Here is a 25,365-nt window from a genome sequence, read left to right as displayed (position 1 = left end):
TGCGTGCGTCATTTTTCTGGGTTACCAGGAGAACATTGTAGGTTAAAGCTTTTGACTGGGCAACTACTTTAGCTGACATTGTTAACCTCTTCTCATTTTCACATGCTGCCATTTCCCAAGTCCTTTTGCGATGTGAAACTGAAAGCTGGTGAGGTGAGGAATGTACGTCTCCTCCCCGCCGTCCAGGAATATTATCTCCTACATGAGCAGCGTTTAGTTTTAAATGTGGAGAGACTTGGCCAGGATAAGCTTGATAAGCATTGTGAGAACTCACTGGACAGGGGCTTGAATTAAAAGAACATTCATTTCTAGGTAAATATGATGCACTAGGGTTTGAAGTGTAACTTAGCCTCTTCAAAAAAGCACATGCATGGTGGGTTCCAGGAAAGTCCCTATTCTTCCTCCCGCTTGTAGGTTCTGAAAGCAGGGTAACGCTGACTAACCGCCCCAGTTTTGCATCAAATGCATCTTGACACTGATTTGATGTATGATCTGGTTTTTCTTGCCTTTGAGACCAGGTATAAAGACATATTTAATACACACTTGACAATTCAGCTGTCTACACATGCTAGCGCATAGCATCATCACTGCAGAAGAACTTGCCTCAAAGAAAAAGGGTCAGGAGTTAAATCCTTACAACAACAACAACAACAACAGTGACAAAAAACTCGAGACAGCACCTGGTTTGGTGGGATGACGTGAAGGCTCCTACCTGCCTTCTCTGTTTCTAGTGTAAGATACTTGACACAGTCGGAATATAGCCAAACGCTGACAAGATGGAGGGTTCATTTACATTTTGGAGGTTCCATTCTATTTTTCTTGTGCCTGTGGAAGAAACTTCTGAGAGTGGAGGTGTCATTTGGGTAGCCGTTTCATTTCCCAGTCAGCCACTGCTTGTGTGAAAAGGCTATAGGAAGACTTGAGGGAGTCACTCTTTCCAAAAACCCTCGACTTCTCTTTCTCCTTCTGTCTTAAGAAAATACTGAAGAGAAAGCAGATAGTTTGGAAGCCACGACAAGATAAACAGAGGATAATCAGGCTTCTAATTAAAGGTGGTCTCAGGCTAGCTGGCCAACTGACCCGAGTATAAAAGTGACATTTAGGAATAAAAAAAAATGAAGCCAGGAAATTTTAATGAGAGTGAGCCTCTCCACTTCCTTCTCCCTGTGGGGAGTGACCTTTCCAACTCCCCGGTGACAACATTCCCTCCAGATTTATTGGGCCTCTCCCTCTGCTACAGTGGAATAAAGAGGAGAGTTACCTTACCATCTAGACGCTGACCTTTAATTTGACACAGGGACAAGAACGAGGCGCGATGCACCGGACGACCAGCAACATCAAACAGAAAAATGGCAGAAATGAGAAGAAAGCCAAAGACCTTGTAGTGGCACCTTTGTTGATTGACTTAATTTATACCAGCATGTGCAGGATAAATGTAGGAAATGAAAGAACAGTGTCTTGAAATGTTTGTGGACCTTGAGTACACACACACGCACGCACACACACGCACACACACATCGTTAAAGTAACAATACTGTCACTCGAGTGCTGTTAACTCTAACTAACGTTAGTCAGCTTAGCGTAACAACTGAAAACAATGATAGTAAATACAACCTAACAACTAACAAGATATTCAACTCAAAATTATTCCTCTAGTGTAGTTCAGTTACTGAAGTGTGGAGTTTGTTGTAGCAAAAACGTGTCAATCCATAAGTTTAAGCTTGTAGGTGTATTTTTTTTTTTTTTTACTTTTGTAGGGAGCCAGTAACTTGTTTCCCCCTCTTTTTATGCTAAGCTATGCTAATCATCTCCGAGCACGAGCTTTATATAGCATTCTTATATACTTTTTATGATGATGTCAAACTTCTCATCTGACACTTAACAAGAAAATGAATGAGTGCAGATTAAAGGGGCAACCTACAGACAGTTATCGTGGGGAAAAAAAATAAATGACCAGACGAGCAGGCTCACCACCCGCCCACCCATCGTCAAATATTGATCCTGGTTTGTTCCATGTTTTCATCTCACCTGGCCTACACCACAAAGACACGTCCTACTCTGCCTTTACCGCTTTCATTTGTTGGTTGGAGTCGGGTTATTAGGCGTGTTGGGGGAAAGCATCATACTGCATAGAAGGAAACTCGCGTGAGATGAATCATGAAGTCCTGATTTATGAGGCTGTGAAAAACCACAGGAGAGAGGCATTCATGTGGACCCTGCTCATGAACACGACACCATATGAAGGCAGCACCCTAGTAAAGGGTCCCCGCCAATCAGAGGCAGAGTAGAGGTGCTTCTCGTTGGGTGGAAAACATCTTCTCTTCTGCAACAAATGTGGCTGCGGAAAGTGTGACTGTGAAGGCCGACATGCTTGCCTCGACAGAGTACGTGAAAATGAATACAAAGCCAACCGCAGGAAATATTTTTCGTGGGATGGCAGCCTGGCAGATATTAGGAAGCGAAAGAAGCAACAGCCTCCCAGGTCTTTATAACTCAAGAATCTCTTGAGACTGGGATGGTAATGACAGCTTTTAAATCCTTTCTACGGTGGGTGATCTTGTTCTGATTGATTACATTCCTTTTCTGGTTGTATTTCCTTGTAAATATCCAAGAATCACACCACGGACTGATTTCCTTGTGACTGCGGCTGCATTACACTGATAGCAGCCAAAAGCCTGGAAGGAAGTGTTGCATTCTCGACCGCTGCAGTACAGTCCCGCTTTGTGTGACTATTTCTTAACGACATCTCTCCTCTGCCAGCCTGACCAAACAAACCAAGGTCATACCATCAAGACTCAGACAGAATCAATGGAGGCTACAATAAGCAATAAATGATGTATCATTAATCAAGGTAAACCAGTAGGCTACAATCCCAGTGCCATGCTGAGATAACTCAGTTTTAATCCCAGAGGCTGTCAAACAAAAATGTGATGATTACTGTGCTGCATCAATGCAGAATATGTAATGCAACCTGGACCCGGGTGTGTAAAACTCCTACAATTACCTGCTTCTATCTGAAACCATTTCACATGGACCCGTGCTGTGGAAGAGTAGTTTTCTGACACCGCAAAGTGAGCAACACAACTATTGAAGTTTCTCACAGGTTTAAGGAAGATAGATTTGGTGGTTAAGAGCTTCTCTTGTTTGTAACTGCTTCATTTCTCTTTTGGAATAAATAGAGAATGAACCGGATCAGTTTAACATCCATCTTCATTTCAAATGTCAGACACACCAACACACACACACGCCGAACATGATCAGTTTTGCTGGTCATTTAACTGGATGTGACATCATCTGTCGTTAAGTGTTTTTATACCATGGCCCGGGTTAATACTCAAATGTGACTGGCTGCTGCCTCCATTAATGCCTGATATACATCTACTAAATATTTGCAGTTCGACGAACTACTCTCCTTCTTAATTAAAATGTTGCGTATGTGTTGCCATAGCAACAGGGACCAGCTCAACTGATCAACAGTTGTATTGTAGATGAAAACATCTACCTACAAAAATGAGCAACTTCAACTGTTTTTTTTTATTGCAATACTAAAATCAGAAAAATATACGTTCATGAATTATTTTAATATATATTCAAATTCAAATGCATGATAATCTAAATTAAAATTCTTAGTCTACTTAGGAATAAAATAAGGATCCCTGCCTCATCATCCATTAACTCCCAGTAATGGACACCTCATCGAGCATTATCCCTTAATTAATAATCAGTCGAAGGTGATTAAATAACCCAGCAACGTGGTGCATTAGCAGGGCTGTTTTACTGCCACCAAGCTATTTGAACAAACCTGTCTTAAAAACCAAAGCAGAACGACAACAGGAGGAAGAGAGAGAGTGAGAGAGAGGGAGGGAGAAAGAGAGAGCACAACTACATTTCATCAAATGATAAACAGCCACATTAATTAGTTCATACACCTACTCGGTTACACTAAAATGAGTTGATTATGTTTGTCTAAACACTTCAACGGGCCCAGGCCACAGGAGCGGTGAAGCAATGAGGCCATAACCAGAGAATGCAGTCCCACCCACTCCAGTACATATCGATGGCTGACTTTCTCATTTATAAAGCTTACCCTGCTTGTAATGTAGTTATTAGGGTTCAAATTAATCTCGCTTTGCAGTATTAAATATGTCATCCATCTGTATGCCAAGATGCATTCTGACTGAAGGATCTCGCAGGATCCCTCACTGATGGAAGACAAACCGTGTGTGTTGACTGAGTACACACCCAGGATGGTCGTTTTCTAGATTACAGATTGTTCCTTTAATGTCCCCTTATGGTACTTGGGAGGTCACTTAAGTGGAATTTGACCACTCAGACAAAAACTGTAATAATGCCTAACGCGTGTGTCTGTTGTCATACGGATACCCCACATGGTGCCAGACAAGAGAAAACCTTCGATATTCATATTCTTCAATCAACCTCGTTGCAAACACATCATGTGCACGTGGGAAATTTAGCAAAGACTCATCTGACTCTGTTTCAGAGAAACTCTCACACAGCCTTTAAACGAAGAAGACAACGTTGGAGACAAAGAAGCACTGACTGTAGAATACGCCCCCATGCAGCTGGTCTCAATCAGATGGCTTCTGGTCCAGTTTAAGTGCCACATACCAAACAGGTAATCAGCATACCTGTCCAATGACAGACTAAAATTAAAAATTAAAAAAAAAAAAAGACTTCTTAAGCTGAGACAGCATAAAGTTCATCTCTTCCTCTCTCCAGAAATGCATTGTTGTCGCAGGAGTTTTGCCCAGCGGGGGGATTTGCCTGCCTTGGTGATACCTCCCTTGACTGTGAGTGGTTTGGGTTAAGCACCAGGACCTACGGAGCATGTGCAGAGCGCCAGAACGATTTCAACTGGGATATCAGTCAAACTAGCATGTTTACATGCATTTTAAAATTCCACTTTTCGTCTAACACAATAGATTTTTCAATCCTTTATAAATGTACTGATTCATCCACTCACACAAGTAGCCTTGTGACTCGCGCTTGTTCCTAACAGGGTTAATTTATTCAGCCGCCCGACAGACTGGGCAGAACTGGACAACACGAAAACTAAGAGGATTTGGATTTGCATGAGCAGAATAATAAAACTCATGATCATCAGACTCAGTGAGGAAGGTTTCTGTGTGAAACAATTCCGATCAGATGACAGCTTAGACAAACACACGCGAAAAACACGGACCGCAGAGGCCTTTATATGAATCAGGCCACATCAAATAGTTCTGGCTGCATGCAGAATGCGGCTGGGTGTGTAGTTCTATTTTGCTAACACATTTACCAACATGATGTGACAGTAGATCAGCGCTGTGTGTGTGTGTGTGTGTGTGCGTGCGTGCACACGCGTGCGTGCGTGTGGCCTTTATGTCGCACCACAACAAAAGGTCAATGAATGCAGATGTGTTTCAATTATTTAGGCTCAAGTAGCAAGCAGCGTCTCAAATGCTGCATCTATGGGTCTATTTGGAATTATTTGAGTGAAATATTAGGAAGCCTTACTCGCCTTTACTCGCCAGTATAACACAACTCTGTTTATTGTGGCGAAAATGACAGGACCAATTCATTCCCACGGAGTCCATCATAGCCTCTGCTTCCATTTACGAGGTGAGGCTGGAACACCAGACGTGGCCGTGGAAAATATATTATTTTATGATGTTTACAAAGAAGGGGCTGGGCAGTAATGAGTGGTGATAATATAAAGATGAACTGTTATTTCTCTTAGCTTTTGCTGCACCGCCCTTTATGAGTTTAGGGTCATGTTTGGTTTACTGTCTGGATGAAGTGACCTCCGAATCTGCTTACTTGGCTGCTTGAAGTGAGAGCAGTGTACACTAATCACACAGCAGAGAAAGAAAACATCAGCTCTGTGTTTAAAAAGTAAATACCCTGTCAGCCTGTTAAAGCCATCGTTGCATCTTGAAAGTGTATTATTTCAGAGTGTTGATCAAATATTTGTGACATGGGTGCAAGTTCCACAGAGTTAATGCTGGTGTCTTGATCACAGCCTGGAGTTTTGGACTGCCTTTGCATGATTTATGTTTACTTTTATGTCAATCGGGTGGCATTTCCTAAAAGTAAAGTTCAATGTTGTGTTCACGGACGCACAGGTAGAATTAAACTTTCTCCCAGGCTTTGTTCCACTCAAGTGTGCTCAAACAAAATGGAAAGGGTAACCTTATAAAGACAGCGCAGATAAGAACCTTTAAGTAAGCAAACAATTTGGATGTAATTTAGCTAATAAAAGAGAGCAAATAAAGCTGACTTCTTTTTCGAGCAGTAGTGAGACTGGTAGATCTTGTATCAGTTGTTTGTTTTTTTTTAAACCACCATTTATATTACTGGCTGCTTTTGTTGGAAACTGGCAAAAAACACAAAAGCTCTTCTTGTACCTTAAAACTATTGTGTTCAACTGGTTGAAAGGTCAAGATAAACGATCAATTGTCATTACTCGTGAGACCGACAAATGCAAGTTTGTAATTTAAGAGCTGTCTGGATTAACGGAGGTAAACAACAATGAATATTGAACCTCAATAGCTGAGCTTGCTTCATGTGCACCAGTTTAACAAGTGAAAAATGATGAAATGATAATCACATATTTAATTGGAAAGCTCCAAGATGAAACGCTTCAAAGCAGCATTTAAATCCTTTCTTCGGTGCCACATGACTCTCCCTGAGCTCCTGCAGCTAGCTCTGGCCTCCTGTTGTCTTGTATGTTCTTGCAGGAATACCGCAACAATGAGACTGCGTCCTCGTGGGAGAAATAAAACTTGTTAAATTGCCGAAGAGTGACAATGAATCGAGGTGGGAGGAAGCAACACAGGTCCCAAGCAACTGTGTACCTCATCATATCTGGACCACCCCCCTGGCTGGTTGTGTCTGGATCTACCAGATCAAAACGAGGTTGCTAGATTTGCATGCGTTGCTCAAACTTTAAAAACCAAATCCTCCAATCGCGTTTCAAAACCCAAACTTCTCAACATCTAGTAAAATGCATATATTTAACCAAAAGAAAGGCAGTTGTCGGGTTGGAGGACTTCTTGCATGAATACCTGTGTTACAAAGTACTACAGGTACTAATACCAGTAAGTGACTCTGTCTCTCATGTTACCACAGCAAGATTTGAACCCAGCAAGCTGCATCTTCTGTCTAATTCCAGTCAGATGACTCAGCCCACCCACCGCCCACACCTCTGGTGGACCATCCTTCGGTACTTGACAGGAACAGTCTTCACATTTTTATAATATGATTTATAAAAAGAATGGGCAGTGAGTAGAATCTGCACAGAGAGACTGTACAATCTGCACCTCAACTTTAAGTCAGTTCCCATCTTTCTGATTAAAATATTTGTCAGGTTAGGGGTGGCATGGAGGCAGGACGATGATGAGGAACTCAAGCATTTATTGATCCAAAACAAAAACATACATAATTACTATTCAACTGAAGAAAGCAAAAACTTCGTTCAAACACTTACTGGTAGATCTTGTCTACGTACACATTTTGCAGCCTTGTCTCCAAAAAAGAGGAAAAAACCTGATCGGCTTGTTGGTTCATTTGTTAGACCGACTGATGCTGATGTGCTGGGTGTGTTAAACACAGACATGTGTCCTTTATGTGAGGACGGACCCCAAACGGTGATCTGGATTGAGTATAGTCAAGTATATGACAGACCAAGAGAAAAGCATGTATCATACATGCTATTAACCCAAAGAAGATGAACAATGATTGAAGGGAGTGCGTCATTAAGGAAGGTGTTAATTACAGTAAACACATTTGCAACAGATGGGATTAATAGCAGCGCCAGTGTGTGTGATTGTGTGTGTTTGGGCCTGAACGTGTGATGAAGAGAACTGCCTCAATTCTGCGAACAAAAGAGCAACCAGTTGAGCAGCTGATGGCGACGGCTTTGTGCAGACCTGTCTGACACAGACATCAATGAGGTCGTTCTTCCGAGGCTAAGCTTGGGCATAATAATTAATCTTGTTTGACATCATCATCCTCCGTGTCACCTAGCAACCATCTACCTGCATTAACGCGACAGCAGTCGAGTTGTCTGGGTGGGGCTGTAGTTGGTTACAGTTCAAATGGCTCCATGTGTCAGACACGTCCAAATACGGACATTGAATCAAATTAATTGTATGACAACACGCAGAGAAAATACAGCAACATCTTCCCAGGAGTTTTTATTCTTGGTCATAATTGTGTTACATTAGGTGCTAACTGGATAACGGACAGGTGCGTACAAGAGGGGACAGGGAAAAAAAGATCTCCAACTCTGTTCTTTTTTCACATCCTTCAGAAAAGACGTGAACTTGTTACCTTTTCCAGCGAGGTCAAGTGTTTTACTTCTGTTCTTTTGTAACATTTAGCAGGCTCCTACAAAACTTACTGAACTGAAGTATGTGACATGGGCCAGCACGGCTCAGAGGTAGAGTGGCCGTCTAGCAACCGAAGGGTTGCTGGTTCAATCCTCACTTCCCCCGGTGACCATGTCCAAGTATCCTTGAGCAAGACACTGAGCCCCTAACTGTTCCTGACAGCCCTCCGACGGACTGGCGACCCATCCAGGGTGAACCCCGCCTCTCACCCAATGTCAGCTGGAATAGGCTCCACCCCCCCCACCCCCCCACCCCCCCGCAACCCTTAAGTGATAAATGGTGTAGAGCATGGATGGATGGATGGAAGTATGGGACAAGAAGAATTCATTCAATCTAAGTGCAGGCTTGAATCGCCGTGTGAATACGCAAAGTGTTCATCAAACATTTTGGGCAGAATTTTCCAAATTTAAGGGGACTGACGTTGCACGTCAGGTGGGAGAACGTTTCAATTTAAGTCATCCTAACAGCTACAAATTTCATGACTTTCTTTTAATTATTGTTAAAAACATGCAGACAAACTATTTGTACAGTGGTGAGTCAGAGCTCAAGTGATGTCTCAGGCAAATCCTTAGCTGTGTCCAGTACTTTTACTATGTTAAAATAGAATATGAGATTCATAGTATTTCTGGGAATGTATAAAAGCGCCTCTAAACTGGTGCGAGTATTCCACAATGCAATGCGACAACATTGACCATACAGGACAATAATGGATGGCAACAACAGCTCCAGCAGTTTGTGTGAAATTGCCCCCTGATTATCTGTACAAATGTACGTACATGGAGTATGTAGTGCAAGGCATGGATTTTCAGATACATCGACCCATTCAGTCACATTCAGCACAAACAATGCAGTTTGCGTCACCATGTCAACCTCTAACCGCTGATACAGATCAGCTGATTACACTGCTTCTCTTCACCAGGTAGTACTTGACAATGAGATGGAGTCCTGCGAATGATGGGGCCAGTTGACTATGTATGAAGGCTTTTATTACCTTGTTAAATGTACAAGTGAATCCAAGAGTGGAAAACATGATATATTAATTTCATGTAAAATATAATATATGCTCCTGATATTTTCAACACTACACGGACCTCGTCGGAGTTCTGCGAGTGTTGCAGTAGGTTTGTTTGCGGTTCTCATAGCCAGTCAATCTTCTGTTAGGAAAATTAAAGTGGAAGGAGTATTAAAATAACTTTAATTAAATGTAGATAACTTTGATTAGCGCTTTCATTCAGCAAACTTGATAAAGAAACAAGCTGTGCCAGTTTTTTACAAGATCTAATACACGAGCATGCAAGGACCCAGGGACACTTTCCTTTTCAGAGAAGTCACCTTGTAAAATTACCCGCATTTCAGTATATCTGATCATCAGTCTACCTTCCCTTGTCGGCCTCAGAGACTCACATGACAAACACCACATTTACTATAATATTGCCATTATTGCTATCTCACGCCCACGTACACACACAGACACACAAATGCTGGGTACACACATTCAAACCTAACAGCAGTCATCAGGGGAAAAGAGAAACCAAAATGTCTCTCAGTCGACAACTGGAAATTGCAAATGGCAGCATGTTCAGGTAAAAGACTGTGACTGAGTTCTTCTTCATCGTATTTACTCCTGGAAAATAACAGGCTGTCATATGGCGACACATCAGCCTTTGTTAAAGAAATTACTTTGCTCTTCGCCCAGCTCTCTGATGCTCGGCCTCCTGGACAAATTGTTCATTTAGCGAGTGCAGACTAAATGGAACTGCATCTTCGGCATGTTGCTCTAGCGAGGCACAAAGAACTGGGGCAGATAGGAATCCAATTATCCAAGGCAAATAATGGATGTCTCATTTAAGATGTGCGGCTGTTGCAACAGTAATGGCACCGCCACCATTTTCCCAAAGCCCATCTCCATCATCGACATCATCGTGTGCTCAACACTAACCATAGACTATAGGCTGCAGATCATAATAAATCTTTTGGCGTCAAAAAAAACATGTTAATGATAAATTATTTACTCACATGTAGCGTAGGTGTGGGTTCTGAGCAAAAGCTCGAGCCTGGATCACCCTCAGGTTGCAATTCATGATGGTTCTGAAATGAAAAATGGTAAAATACAGATGAAAAGATGAATCAAAAAGCAAAACAAAGACTTTTTCTTCTAGCATGGGCACACACACACAGAATCACAGTGGTATAATAGCTACACCAAGGCCATTTTGAGGGGTTTTTTCCATTTCCCTTTATTGCACTGTGCACTTCATGGTGCTTTTACTACTGCTCTTTTTTTCCTGGGGCCTTCCTTTTTTATATGGCCATTGCGTCAATTTTCCTTGATTTCTGTCTTTAACAGAAAATGTTTAGAGATTGTGCAGACAAATTATATGGAAGGCCGTTGTAAGGACACAAAATTGTGGCCTCACAGTAAGGAAATAATTCAGAACATCCTCTTCTTTTGTCTCTGCAGAAAGCTCCGCTGCAGTGAGTCAGAATAGTCATCTGTCTCCTCCAATTCCACTTTTAATTCTAAATGTAACTTCACTCTGCATGTATACACCCTGGAGCAGAGCTTGAAATAGAACTTCACTTACAGCCGCCATTTGATGAAAGATTTGTGAACTTTACTTTAAAGCAAGTGAAATCTATGAATATGGCAAGCAGTTCTACATCTTCCCTCATTGTTTGAACTTATACACTCTGAGAGGAACTGTTTTTACAAATAATCTTTAATGGTTGAACAGCTGCACTCTTATCTGGCATCCCAAAAGTAGATCTACAGTACAAGAACCCCCCGAGGAAGGTGTATCCTATTGAATGTTCAATCAGTAGCCCAAACCTTGCATTGCCTTTTAGCCATATATTTTAATAATGCTAAATAGCCACACAGTATGAAGTAGATTAAACTGCTATTACTACTAGTTCATATTAGATAGATATACGTAAAATATTAGCCTATCGTCTCGTCGGGGTGCTCCGTAAAAAGAAGGAAATACACTTCAAGCAGACACTGCAGAGCTTGTGGCACATCCATGTGCCGTGTGATAATAAATAACCAGATGTGCAGTCTCCTCTAACATTGCCAACATTCTCAGTACCCTGCACTTACGTTTATAGATCATTGTCAAAGGTTGTTTCTTAAATAAAGAAGTGGTTTCATGTCAGAAGGATTGTTGTTGGATTTGGAACAAGAGAGAGCCTCAGCAATACCCTCCAAAGACAGACAGTTGTCCGGCAACGTTGAACTTACATGCCTGCGGGGAGTAGTTTGCTTTGTTCTGCAGACCCAAGTATCTCAGAATCTTTCAGAATTTCAACAGCCAGGTGGCTTATCTGATCAATTTGTCTCATGATAAAGTGAGTCAAAGAACGTGGATTCTGCAGAGCCTCTACAGCGGGCGTTAGGTAAGAACCTTTCAGCCAGTGTCCTCCTCCAGCACGTCTCTAGTCTCATCCTGTCTACTTCAGGGCACTCTTTATGCTGCGCCACTGGGAATTCTGGGGATATTTAAGAATGAAAACTCTGGATGTGATGACGACCGTCCCAAAGACTGTGGCTCTGAAACAAGCTCTCTTTTCAGCCTTCTGTCGAGCAAGCTCCAGCCCTTGCATCATCACTACATTCAAGAGGGGCAACTTTCACCCACCCCCCCCCCCCCAAAAAAAAACAAAAACACTGTCTGCTCCCACTGGTGAGCTGTACCACACTCATGAACACTTGCATCAAGGAAATACTACTGCTGAGAGCTAGAGATGTCAAGTATGAAGATTTAAACATCTCTTGGCCTTAAAGTTGGGAACAAGGTTGGGATTTTCCTGCCACCACCTTGATTTGTGTGCATCTGGACCCATGAGCAGGGCGAGCTTCGAGTGCGCATCTCCATCCAGGTTGGGATGAGGCTTGTGAGTGACAGGAATAATGTCTTGTGTGAAGATGTCAACTAATATGTCTTTTTCCAGGCTGCAAACCTCCTGTCTGCTAATAGCTCGGCTTTTTTCATCTTTTTTTTCTTCTTTTTTTTTTACATGCTTTTCATGTCACATTGTTCTGAGTAGGACCTCCATTCTCTTTGCTCTGACACACAAGACTTCCATGAGTTTCTCTGTAAAAGTTACTTCCGGGATCCAATAATGCACAAGTTTCTATGACACAGCTATCCTTTGTTCTAGAGACACCATAGCGATGGTGACAGGTATCTTCTTAATGACTGCATCTTTTGTAGCTGTCGTCGATGTCCTGATGTTCCCAGCAGTGACGTCTGAAGTCTTTCCGTATGTAAGACAGTGGGATGTTGCTTCTGTCAGGTAAGACATTTCTTATGTTTTACTCGTATGTCCTTTAACCAGCCGTGCAAAAGTCCATGTTTCTTTTAAAACTTTGCTCCATGTGGGAAAGTTTTTAACATTGTTTGACATGTTTCAATTGTGTGATCTCCTTTACAGAAAGCACAAGGCTTGACAAAGGCATCCCTGTCAACTTCCCCGGTGCCTTTTAATTTGTCTCACCTCCCCTATTTTTCAGAGATGATCCTTTTGCTTTGGCAACTGGAGTAACCATAGTAACACTGTCTGATTTCATACACAGCAGGTCTGTTTGTTTGTTTGCCTTTTTCACCTTTATACCTCCAATAGACTGACAGATATCTCCAAAAGATCCTCGATGGTTTGGCTCTGGTAGATCATGCATCAAACTTTTCTCAACTTTGGCAAAAAATGTGGTCTAAAGGTCAAGGTCATTGTGACAAGACCATAATGCGGGGGCAGACCTCCAAGATGCTGTATTTCTAGTTGTATTCTTTAGACAGTAATGTTGAAAGTAAAAGGAGGAAATACTGAAATAGAATCAGCAGTATAGAATATATCAAAAAACAGGCAGCACGGTGGTGCAGTGGTCAGCACTGTCGCTTCACAGCAAGAAGGTTCCCGGTTCGAGTCCCGGCTGGAGCACGGGGTCTTTCTGTGTGGAGTCTCCATGTTCTCCCTGTTCCTGTGTGGGTTCTCTCTGGTACTCCAGCTTCCTCCCACAGTCCAAAGACATCAAGAGGGGACCAGGTTAATCCAGACTCTAAACTGAAGGTATGAATGTGAGTGTGAATGGTTGTCTGTCTACATGTGTTGGCCCTGCCATGGACTGGTGACCCATCCAGGGTGAACCCCGCCTCTCGCCCAAAGGCCTCTGGGATAGGCTCCACCCCCCTCGCGACCCTGAACAGGATAAGCGGTAGAAAATGGATGGATGGATGGATATTCAAAAACACTAGAGTAGTACTGTAAAAGGTATCCTGCACACTGAAATGAACATTGCATACATGTCATTTACGTTACTGGTAATACTTCAAATGATTGTACACTTATGAACAGAGTGTACCTTGTGGACAAGAATTTAAAGGGCGGCACCTATTGAACAAAACACCTTTTTTATGTTAATAAATACATGACAATAAAACAGTGGGACGTGACAAGTAGGCCTATTCAACAGGAGTCAACTGTAATTTTTGTTTAAAGACAGCGAGTGAAGAGAGGACAGTTTGAGGGTGTCTTGTCAAGTGCTCCAGTCGTTAGCCGCAGCAGGCCGGAGAGTGCCGCGTCCAAAGAAGTGGTGGGCTTTGGGGATGGAGAGTTTGATGAGTTTACTGGATCTTGGATTGAGGGCAGAGTAGGAGAGGTGCAGAAGGGAAGAGAGGTAGAGAGGCGTTATACTAAGTATGGTTTTGTAAATGAGCTGAAGTCGGTGTTCATAAATAAGTTAATAGGACCTTTTATCAGCAGATGGACATGTGATAGTAGGTAAAAAAAAAAGGCTGTATATAGAGCCCTGATGAGCCAGGTTTTTTTTTTCAACTTTGGATCAAGCAAAACTATTCCTTGTTTTGTGGGGGACCCTGTGGAACCCTGATGGATCCCAGGAATTCTTAGTACACCCTGTTTCAGAACTACAGATGTAGCCAATAATGGTCATAGTGTCTAATCTTGTAATCACAGATGTCTCTCTCCAAAGGAGTCATTGACATCATCAGTGAGCGCCTAATAACGCAGTGTGCCGATTACACTCAGCTGCTGCTGCCAATTACCTTCTCATCAGGCCTCTAAGGTGTTTGACTGGGATGTGGAATTTCCTAAACTGGAGCACTGAGACCTCCATGGGTCCTTGGGTGTTTTTTTTTTTTTTTCTTTTACTGTCTTTTAAAACCTTCCAAGGGTTTCCTCTGACAAAATTTATAACAGAAATGTCTTTTTCATTTGGATTAAGATCCTGCTTCTCTTTTTTGCACTGACATGAGCTTGATTTGGATGTCACTCTTGGAAAAAAAAAAAAAAAAAGTATTCATTCATTTCCTAAAATGTGCAGCCATTCCCTGGTTGGTATTGTTTTTCAAATGTGAACCACCTAACAGTAATAAATTTGTTGTTCAGAAGCAACAGCCATAATATCATACCCTAGATCGTTTTAAGACTAAAGAGAATAGGAATTTAGCGTCTCAGTTACATAACCTATTTAACAAGTCATTGTTTCATGAATTAATGCATCTTTTTTTTATTTTATTCAAATACAGAATAATGAGGTAAAATGTAAAACGAGGTTGTGTGAGTTATCCTAGAATGACTATTGCTCACTTATCCCTCTACAGTGCTAACAGTTCCCCAATGTAGCATCACACAAGGTAACAGCTTTGCCTGGGAAGGCCTGACTCCAGTCGGGAGGAGCCAGTGTCCCCAGACAAGGCGGCAGGAGAGAGGCGGTGGTAATGAGAAAAATGCTAATTCGATGGTGGAGATATTGCTCTTGGCCTCCCTGATGAGGGATCAAAGGGATCAGGGGAGAGGCCAGCTCTGACTTTGGAGGGCAAAGGAGAATACGGTTGTGTGTGGAGGAAAAAAAAAGAAAGAAGAGGTCAGGAGGCAGCAGCTGGGAGAGGGATGGTGGCAGCGAGAGGAATGTAAAGGATGTGGCCTCATCTTGCAGGGAGGCAAAGACCGAAAGGGGAGCAACATGGCTTTAGGAAGAGATGATAAAAAAAAAAGATCTCAGTGTTACAGCAGGGATACCAAATTTAATTTTCTCCGCTGAATTTTTGAATTATTTGATCAGTGGCTAAGCAAAGTGAGGGGGATGTTCCACCGGCGTGTGACTATTGAGAATTAAAAGCTTGTTTAAGAATCTGTTTGTGTTCGGATTAGAAACACACCTTCACCCACTCTTGTCTCTGCACAACCTAAATAACTCTGTGCCATCTCTTCAGAGAATCAACTGGGATTGTGTCACATTCAGAAACCTGTCGGACATTCAACCCTAATACATTGCTGGAGATTCAACAGCCACTTGTCTTATAATCTAAATTACTGCTGTTAACACTAGAAGAAAGCCATTTGCCCCGCTGCTGGAGGCAGGCAGACAGGCAACCTGATGGAAAACAGTGATTAACAGCAGTACAGGTTCCACTGTCCTTTAACAGATCTAGAGCACAGCACGACTGCAACACAGTCGAATGACTGTCACTGGTTTCGCCCCAGTCCCCACCAGATAATGGCCAAACACTCACAGTCTCTGTAGTCCAGTGTAGAGCTCCATATCCACATCTCGCAGAGTCTGCAATCCCGTCCAGTTCTCGATGTGTCTGGGAAGAGAATGAAAGAAAATGGAAGGTGTCTCATCAACACAGAACAGAGAAATGACAGTAGACTCGATTTGAGTCCGAGGTTACAGGAATAACTGGTGGTGTGTTGTCAGAGTTTTCTGATTTTATAATAATTTTAAAAATTGCAATTATTGGAAATGTCCAACAGAGCGCTCTCTGCTGCCCTCTGATAGATGTAATTGCCAAGAGGCAGCTTGCAGAGCTTAATCTATGTGAGTGGAGTGTGAGAAGGACAGAACAAATAAATACTGCAGATGACTTTATTCCTTTACTATCAGACTCCCAAGAAAACTCTTCTATGTGGTGGAATAAAAGAAATGAAGCTGAGGCCTTTAAATTAGCTTTTGGAGAGAGAAAAAAAAACCAGCATTTGTAAATGGTTCGGAAATGAAATAGGCAACACACACACACACACACACACACACACACACACACACACACACACACACACACACACCCATTTCAATTACATCAGGGAAATTACCAAATGACTAGATAGCAGGACATACTGAAGGCCTTATTGCTTTGTTTTGGAAAAAGGAAAGAATGATTAAATGCTAAATGGACTTTCATCCTGAATGTCAAATTTCCAATCAATGTCATGTGCCCAACAGTCAAGGGTTAACATGCAGAGGGTTTCTCCACGGCAGGATGACAGCTGATTAGGCGCTCATTGGGCAATTGTTTTATTTATACAGCATACAAAGCAATCGGTGAAATTACGGTGACCTCTTAACACCGCGGCAGTTACAATTACATCCCAGCCCCTCGGAAAACAACACCAATCTGAAGTCAATTAGAATCCTTTCATGGTCGACGCAGGCCGGTTCAACCAAGCAGCGCTCCTGGCAGCAGCTGATGTTTTTACTCGACGGGAAATGTATCAATCCTTCGCTGACAACACCTTCTATTCACCAATAGAAAATAATGTTTAATGATGTGTCATCACAGCTTATGTTTGCTCTGCATATGCGCCAGATCTTAGCCTGTAGTATGTGTGTGATCAGGAATACAGAGAAGTGACAAGTTGAAGAAAAAAAAAAAAAAAACCACCTGAATAATTGATTAGAAACACAGGAGGACAATGCCATAGGGCATGAAGGGTCACTGAGCTTTTGAGCAGACGTGTTATGCTGCATTCTCCACCATCATCAAAACACCAAATTCTTTTGGAAGATGGTGTTCACCCCTCCAGAGACTTGCAGGATCTGTACCGAGGCACTTGAGCAGCGTGTTGGCTCAACACCTTCCTGAGTTCGCCCTTGTTTTTTAAGTTGGTTTTTTTTTTTCCCTATAACTCGTCATCATCCCACGGTACTGAAAACCCATACGATTTCCAGACAGGCTAGCATACACGTGGAGTCAATGCAACCTCTCATTCCATCATTCAAGATCAAAAAGCAGTTTGTCTTGTAGGACAACAGCAGGACATTTTTTTTTTCTTCCAGCAGCATTCATGTTTTCACGTCTCGATCAAAAATTAAGACATCAGACTGTGCAGTGCACCGTCTGGATTTTTAGGCAGAACAAAGAGGCACGTTCTCATTGTTAAGTGTATATTACTATCCGGAGTGGCTCCAGATAAGATTCTAGATTTTTCAATCCTTCAGAAGTCCTCCACCTGTCCCAGAGTCCGGACTAAAACAGGGGCACCCAAAAGGGCCAGGGATGCTGGATCCATGCAAAGGAAATAAGGCTGTTAAACTCAGCGTCTTTGTTTTGCCATTATTTTTGTCTGATTTTGTGTTTCTCCTTAACACGTTTATTTCTGTGGATTTTAATACGTCTTAATCCCTGAGTTTTTATAATAAATGTGCTTTATAAAGTTGGTTTTGTAAAACTTGTACTCCTCTAACTTATCTCTTGGCTCTTGTGCATCTGGTGTACAATGATGAGGCAGCAACTACTGAATACTTTCCTCCGGGGTGCATCGTCTGCTTTAGAGGAGGGGGAGACACGCGTAACCTGCCGTGGCTAAACCCCACTGAGGCTTCTGGGTTTCCAAGAGCGGCAAGAGGAAGGAGTCAGCCGTACAAGAACACGTGTGTTGCTGCTTCAGCATGATTGTGTCATGTGACCATAGCATGAGCCAAGTCAGAGTGAAATAGCATTTAGATTGAAACTTGTTTTTTTTGTAACACCTTTATGGCAACAGGAACCAGATCGCCAGCGATTATCGGTCAGCCATAACAGCCATGCTTTTGCTATATTTTTCACCATCTTGTGTAATGTTTGTGTACCCTGTGTTGTGTAAGGACAATCCAGCACTGGACTCCAACCCTGCACCGTCGGCATGGAAGGCCCAGGGACAAGCAAGGCCCAAGCTCCTTGGGTAGGGGTATTAATTGCCAGAGCATCTTGTGTCAGGGGGTGCGGATTACTCATTGCACAGCACTACCTGCTGGCCACTGGTACACTTGGATGCATTCTCACTGCTTTTGGGCTGTACAACAAGCAGTCAACTCAGAGAGCTGGGAGCAGGGAACAGCACAGCCTCATAGGATGGCAAAGAAGATGGTGCAGCTCTTTTTAAGCATTTTCCACAAGTCAAATCAACAGCGCACATGTTGTGTGTCATTTTAATTTCCTTCAGTCTGGATCGGGGGTCCCCAAACTTTTTTTCTGTGAGGGCCACATAACTTTCCCCTTCTCTGATGGGGGGCCGGGGTCAGTTTGTAACAGAAAAAGTGTGAAGATCATGGGGTTGCCTAAACGTAAAAATGTATTGTTTTCCAGAAAGCCACACAACCAAATAAACCTCTCTGGGTTCGGGTCTAGGATTTTTCCAGGGGGTTGCCAGATAGGGGCACAGACTGCAGAAGGGTGGAATAGAATGTCACGTTCTGTGCCTGTATGAAATAGTGACCAACTGACTGTGTGTTCACACTAAACGGCAATGCGAATGTTCGCGTCGCTTTATTCACGAATATCAACACACTGATCCAGCGATCAAATTCGCGAGAATAAAGTGACGTGAAAATTCGCGTTGCGTTTGGTGTGAACATTCGGGCTGCAACTAACCACTATTTTAATAGTCCACTAGTCACCGACTATGAAACGATTAGTCGACTAATCGGATAATTATTACTTTTTTTTCTTAAATTTAGCATAAAGTTGATTTAATTATGTGGCAAATGATAATAAACAAGAAAGATGGGTACAATGAAAAATACATCTTTTTTTGAACATTCATTAATTTCAAATACGTTTGTCAGGCACATGCTGGCATAACGCTAGAGCTCTCTTTTATAGCGAAAAGACGCTTATAAAATGTACAATGTGTGTCCTGGAAACCGCACTGGCTTGAACGTTACTTGAATCTCACCGAGGCGAGTCAGACTCCGTTTCTCTCAACTGCCCCACGGGCTTCTTGAAATGTTCGTGCATCGCCGCCATGACACCAAGGTCTGCTTTGCAACCTTTGCTAGTAGTCTTTTTATTCGCCGTATCCAGGCTAAAATGCTCCCAAACTTTAGAGGTTTTGGTGCGCGTACCTGATGTTGACGCCGCGTTCCTGTATGTTACCGCTCAGAGACAGAGACGCCACTGCGCATGAGCGACTCTCGGCAGCAATTATTATCAAGACAGATGCGTCACTCTGTTGGAAAAACGCGTGTGGCGACAACAGTCGACGATGGAATTCATTGTCGACTATCGCTATTATCGATTTTTGTCGACAACGTCGACTCATCGTTGCAGCCCTAGTGAACACACCTTAATAGTTCAGAATGAAAATAGTTAGTAGCTAGTTATCAATTTTATTATCAAATACAAATACACATATGGGAAAAAAAAAATCAAAATGCGTCTCTGGTATTGTCCAGGGGGCCGGGCCGAATGTGGAGGCGGGCCGTAGTTTGGGGACCACTGGTCTAGATAGTCTTTCACTGAGGAGAGACAGAAATTCATTTTACCACCAAAATTCTAGCACCAAAACAACTGATTGAAATGAAAAGCACCGACCAGGTGATAGCAGGCACACTGGAAAAGAACTGAGCACGTGCAAAATAAAGCTGGAGTCACACATAGACATGGACGTATGCCTCATAATTGTTTAAAATGTTTGAGCCATCTTTCTTAAACAAGGTTCTACACTTCAGCAACATTTGCCTGAAGACGCTCACCACAGTGGCACTGACACTCTGACAAAAGCATTAGACAGCCTCAAGAAAAAAGGTGGTGATTTTCTTTAAATTTGCATCTATATTATTATGAGTTTCTTATCAATTTCAAGAGTGGCTTTTATTTATTATTGCAAATGATTTCTTCAAATGAAAAGGAAAGAGATTATACAGAAATCAAAGTCCTTCAATTATTTGTCTGAAAATCACAAAGTTTCTGAGACTACTCGCCTCAGTGCCTGCGGCACTCTACTTTTGTCACTGAAGCGCATCACCAGGCCAGTCAGCATGGGTCAGACAGCCAGATTATTTCAATCAAACTGCAATGAGGTTAAAAATAAAGCAATACAACACAAGTGAACCATCATGTTCAATGTGAGAATCAGTGGAGTAGTTTGACATTATAATTAGCGATAATCAGGCAATGTTTCTGTGACTCACAAATGAAAAAAATTACCGTAAATGTGGGGAATGGGGGAAACAAAACGAACGCAGTACAAGTTGGAACAGGAGCAAGCTTTAAAAGTTACCAATGGCCAGACCTGGGTTGAAAGGATCAGCCGATTATGAACCAAGCGACGTACTCTTTATGAGGCTTTATCGATCAACGCAAAACAAATATTAAAAAAATAGATTCAAATCTGTCATATAGGTCATTTATTTCTTATGTGCATTTGATTTGGCAAATTATGGACAGTGGCCAACATGACCCGAACTGAAATATCGCTGGTTGCTTCAGCGCAGCACTTTTAACGATGCTGTATCGTAGCGGAGCACCAGCCTGCTACTCCCGTGCTGCTATCCATTCCAAAAGCTGCCATTCCAGTTATTGTTGTTGCTGGCTTTCTTCATTACTTTCACCCTCAGCTAATTACCATGTTTCTCTGTTGCATACTGAAACCAGTGTTTTTCATATCTCATTCCCCTTTAGGTAAATCAGCAAGTTCTTTTTTTTTCTTTTTTTTTTGTATATTTGTTGTCTATTTGAGACCAGTCATGACCGTGTTGTAATATACTGATGCAACAGTGTGATATAAAAAAGCAGAATTTATCTCAGCATATGATGTTTTCATTTGCGGCACCACTTGTGCCCCGTGATCTAATTTAGCAACATTCCCATTTTCATCAAGCTTCTGTCAACAAAGGATGCAGGCAACACCTCCCCACAGACCTGAGCACAATGTCTGCTCACAACAACTGATTGTCCGAGGCACACTGAATATGCATGGTGGATTAGAAGACTGTAAAAAAGATAGACATGAATAACGAAGGTGCTATGAAAATAAAGAGGCATTCAATCTCTGCTCTGCCATTCTTCAGGCCTACGGGGACGGACAAATAAAATGGTGGGAGACTAAAATCCATCCAATTTGAGAAATTAAGGAACTGCGAAGACGGAAACACTTGTCGTCAAAATTGAAATGAGTGAACTCTATCACTAAACCACTGTGCTGTCAAAATGAATTGTAAAATACAGAAAAGAAATTTTTGTAGAAGAAAAAAGGGAAAGTTTGAAATTTTTCGATGCAACATGAATACAATTTCGCTGCCTTTGCTGTATCTGCACCGTATTTTGCCTTTTGCCTCGACAGGACTTGATTCGCGTCAACTAAACAATCACTCAAGCTTCATAACAGCATTAAACACAAAAACTGAAAATCAAAGTACAACATACAAGTGATCGAGTAAAGAGATAGAATAAAGCAAAATAGATGCAAATGACAAAATTATAACAATAACCAGAATCAGAATTTGATAAAATCATAAAATTCCCCCCGAAAAAAAAAAACACAAAACCTAACTGAATACCAGTTTTTAATTTAAAAAAAAAACATCAATATTTTCAGCTCCTCTGCGATCTTCCAGGAGCCTGATATCAGATGATACGATCAGACGAAACAGGCCAATTTGCCAGCTCGCTCTCTAACATACAAGCCTGTGGAATTACAGCCTCCTTCCATCTGCTTTCGAAAATGCCCTCCAACAAAGTACAATGTGAACTGGGTGGCAGGGTGGTAAAGTGCTTGAGGAGAACACCCTGGAACCAAACAGTAACAGACTTGATCCCAGCAACAGCCATCTGTTGTGTTGAAGTGGCCCTGGGCTACACGCTGAACCCCTACCTGCCATCTTGTTCTGAGTTTCTGTGATTATGAGCGAGCAAGGAAAAAAAAAGCACTTTAGTTCTTCCTTTCCTTATTAGATAAATGCAGATAACAACAACACAGTGGCCAAATCTGACTGAAAAGACCACTCAATTTGAAATGTTAATCTAACACTTCACCCAAGAAGCGCACTTCACTTACAAACTGTGTCACAAAGATGTTGCACCCCCCCCTCCCCCCGCCTACATCCCTTTGTGGTGACTCCAGATTGCAGGAAGAGCCAGCCATGTATATTTAGCTCAAAGCTAATGCAGACCCACAGCCTTATGACAGCAAAACTGTCCAAAAATGTCCATTTACAAACTCTGAAACGCATCGTGCGGTACCATCCACATCTTCTCCCTCCGGCCCAATGCTCAGTAATCCACGCTTCATTTTGAGCTCAAACAGCAAACACACCAGAACACTTCTGGTTTGGTTCCCCTGTAAACAGTTCAAGAAGAAGAAGAAGAAGAAGAAGAAGAACCAGATTTTATTGTCACCAAGGGATCGAGCCCAGGGCGAAATTTCAAACAAGTTGGTTGAACTAAATGCAGGTTCTACTCCTCGTTGGTCGACTTGATTGAAGGCAGTGGTCTCAGCACTCACCCTTCAACAACAAGTCTGAGGGCTAACCTGATAACGCCAACTGAGGGGAGCTGAGTGTTCAGCCTAATTGGACCGCACATTATTGGGAACACCCAGCCTCAGCTGGCCCCTCGCTAGAAGCTGGTAAAGCCATCACTGGTGAGATAGAAAGATTCAGGGACAGGTAGGGGGTTAGGACAGCGCATGTCCCCAGGCCACAACCAATGAACACCGGTAGACTGGCGTGGGTGGAATCCGCCACACTTGCATGATGAGAGTAGGCCAGTCAACCACATGCTGATACCGATGTTGGACCAATAAATCAGCACATCCCCAATTTGGACGTATAACCAACAGGAGTTATGATTTTAATCCGCACCGATGTGAGCTTTAAGGTGTCTCTGTCAGTTTTCGTTCATAAATTAGAAAAATCATGCCTGTCGATATGTTTTTATGCCTCATTATCACTGAACCATCCCTCAGCCCAGACATACTACTATAGAACAATATTGATGGGAGCACCCTGTATGGGGGGGGTTTCTTGGTAATCTTGACTGATCCTGCCCATTGTTCCCAGTATAGCTGTCTGGTTGTGATTTACGACTTGGTTGGGATGATCTACAACGCCCGCACCACTGACTTAATGGGAAAATGTTTAATAAAATAGAATGTCTCTGGTGTGTTGCTGGGATATTGATCTACATTCTGCCTCCCCCTCTGTTTTTACAGCAGCAGCAGTGAAGCTCAAACACTTCAGAGTGGGCATACAGTGGTGAAGTAGCACTTCTCTAGATTAAAGCACACACCTAACATCAATCAGCTAACCTGTTCTTCTGTGTGTATGTGTGTGTACTATATGCCTGACTCATAAGTGTTTGCTCTATTATTGTAAAGGAAAGACCCAGAGAATCATGAAAAGGACTCAAAGGAAATGGCCAATGATAAAAAAAAAAACTGAGGATTGGATGATACTAATCCCATGCAACTGGTGGGATGGAACAATGCATCCTCCAAACCGGTCATGAACGAACGACGTTCGGGGTACAAAGCTTGTAAATGGGAGTCAAGTACCACAACTTCTCTGGTTTCCCCCGCTGAGACAAACCCGTTACCTCAAAGTGATGACATGCTCAGATAGGCCGATGAACCACATTCTCTCCTAATGTCTTCAACATTAAAATGACTTCCATCTGCTAGTCAGAGTCGAACATGTAAAATGGCTTTCCGCAGATGTGCGAGAAAGTCAACACAGCAATGCGTAGCAATTTTTTCCCATGATACTGTGAAGGCATTGCAGCCCCTAGTACCAATATAAGTTCATCCTGACCCATGTACAGTACGTTAAAGCAGCTATACTGCATTTTAGTGTCACTGTCCCGTGGTTAACACAGTTACTTGTACAGATCAACCAAGGCATTAAACCCTAAGACAGGTTTTTTTATTGAGTAAAATACAGCAGCCTTTCATTAAGATGTTGGGGATGAATCTGTTTTAAAAGGTGTATCAATTATATCAACGCTCATTTTGGAGGATTGAATTTGTTCTGCTGTTGACCAGTGCTGGCTTCGACTGACAGATAACATATAAGCTGCATCAACTGCTAAAACCTAGTACAGTTCAACAGCACCACAAACTGCAGCCTTCAAAATGGCTATAAAGATAAATCAGCTCATAATACTCATGAAAGGGTTTTTACTGCAGGGCATTTATCACGATCAATTATTTTGCATTATACTTATCATCATTATCATTAATGCTCAATATGAAAGAGGTCAGCGGTTTAAATGCTGTGTCTGATATATTTTTGAACATGATGTTATAGCAGCTTCATTTGACGTGTGCGTAAACAGTACAGAACTGCGCAACTTTGGAAACACCATTTTAATAAATTGGACTTAAAACCTAGAGCTTCATATTTCGGTTGACATGGCAAGTTGCATTTTTAGATCTATACTGAAATTCTTCAGAAATCTATGTAGAGCATCACAACATATCATGATAGAAAAGTATCGTGACCCCCGACACATGGTGAGGTGCTGCTACCCAGCCCTGAAGCCGACAGAGGCGTTAGTTCACTTTATTTTTTGACCATTAGTTGTTCAGTTGGTAACCCGCCGTTCACCCAGCAACTCAACACACGTTGATTGCTGCTGAGATGTTTTAGTGCTGGTAGTGGACTGTCACGATGTGTTTGGGGAGGTGAGAGTGGAAAAAAAAAAAAAATTGCAAACTCACCTCTCTGACATAAAAGGAGCTTGCATATTGAGTGATTTTTTATTTTGATAAATCACTTATGATGAGATAACTCAGTGTTCATACTGGCACAGAGAGATACCATGAAACAAACGGGCTCACAGCTCACCTCCAGTCTGGTTTCACTAGAAAAGTATGAAAAACTGGCAAATTGTGCAAATCTGTCTCAATTACATGAACAGCAGCGATTGTGGGCTGCAGAATATGATATCGATATAAAAGTGACAAGCAAAATCGA

At 42.2% G+C, this 25,365-nt stretch overlaps 1 protein-coding gene across 4 annotated transcripts in view; it reads right to left on the bottom strand.

Moving 5' to 3' along the window:
• ntrk3b (neurotrophic tyrosine kinase, receptor, type 3b) overlaps positions 1–25,365 on the bottom strand; it is a 203,138-nt gene that overhangs the window by 147,839 nt on the left and 29,934 nt on the right. For 3 of the 4 annotated variants that reach the window (XM_086189931.1, XM_086189958.1, XM_086189950.1), the window contains exons 2-3: positions 15,926–16,000; positions 10,410–10,481 (exon numbers count right to left, since the gene is read on the bottom strand). In XM_086189931.1, coding sequence (XP_086046057.1) covers positions 10,410–10,481; positions 15,926–16,000 — 147 coding nt within the window. Of the gene's footprint in view, positions 1–10,409; positions 10,482–15,925; positions 16,001–19,346; positions 19,477–25,365 lie in introns of those variants that run through there. The other variant, XM_086189941.1, reaches the window with a different exon arrangement.

Source organism: Aulostomus chinensis, chromosome 2, assembly GCF_037954235.1.
Source record: "Aulostomus chinensis isolate RoL2024-O1b breed Wild chromosome 2, RoL_Achi_v1.0, whole genome shotgun sequence".
Taxonomy (NCBI): domain Eukaryota; kingdom Metazoa; phylum Chordata; class Actinopteri; order Syngnathiformes; family Aulostomidae; genus Aulostomus; species Aulostomus chinensis.
Note: the sequence above shows the minus strand (reverse complement) of the source record. Positions and strands in the feature narration are given on the sequence as shown.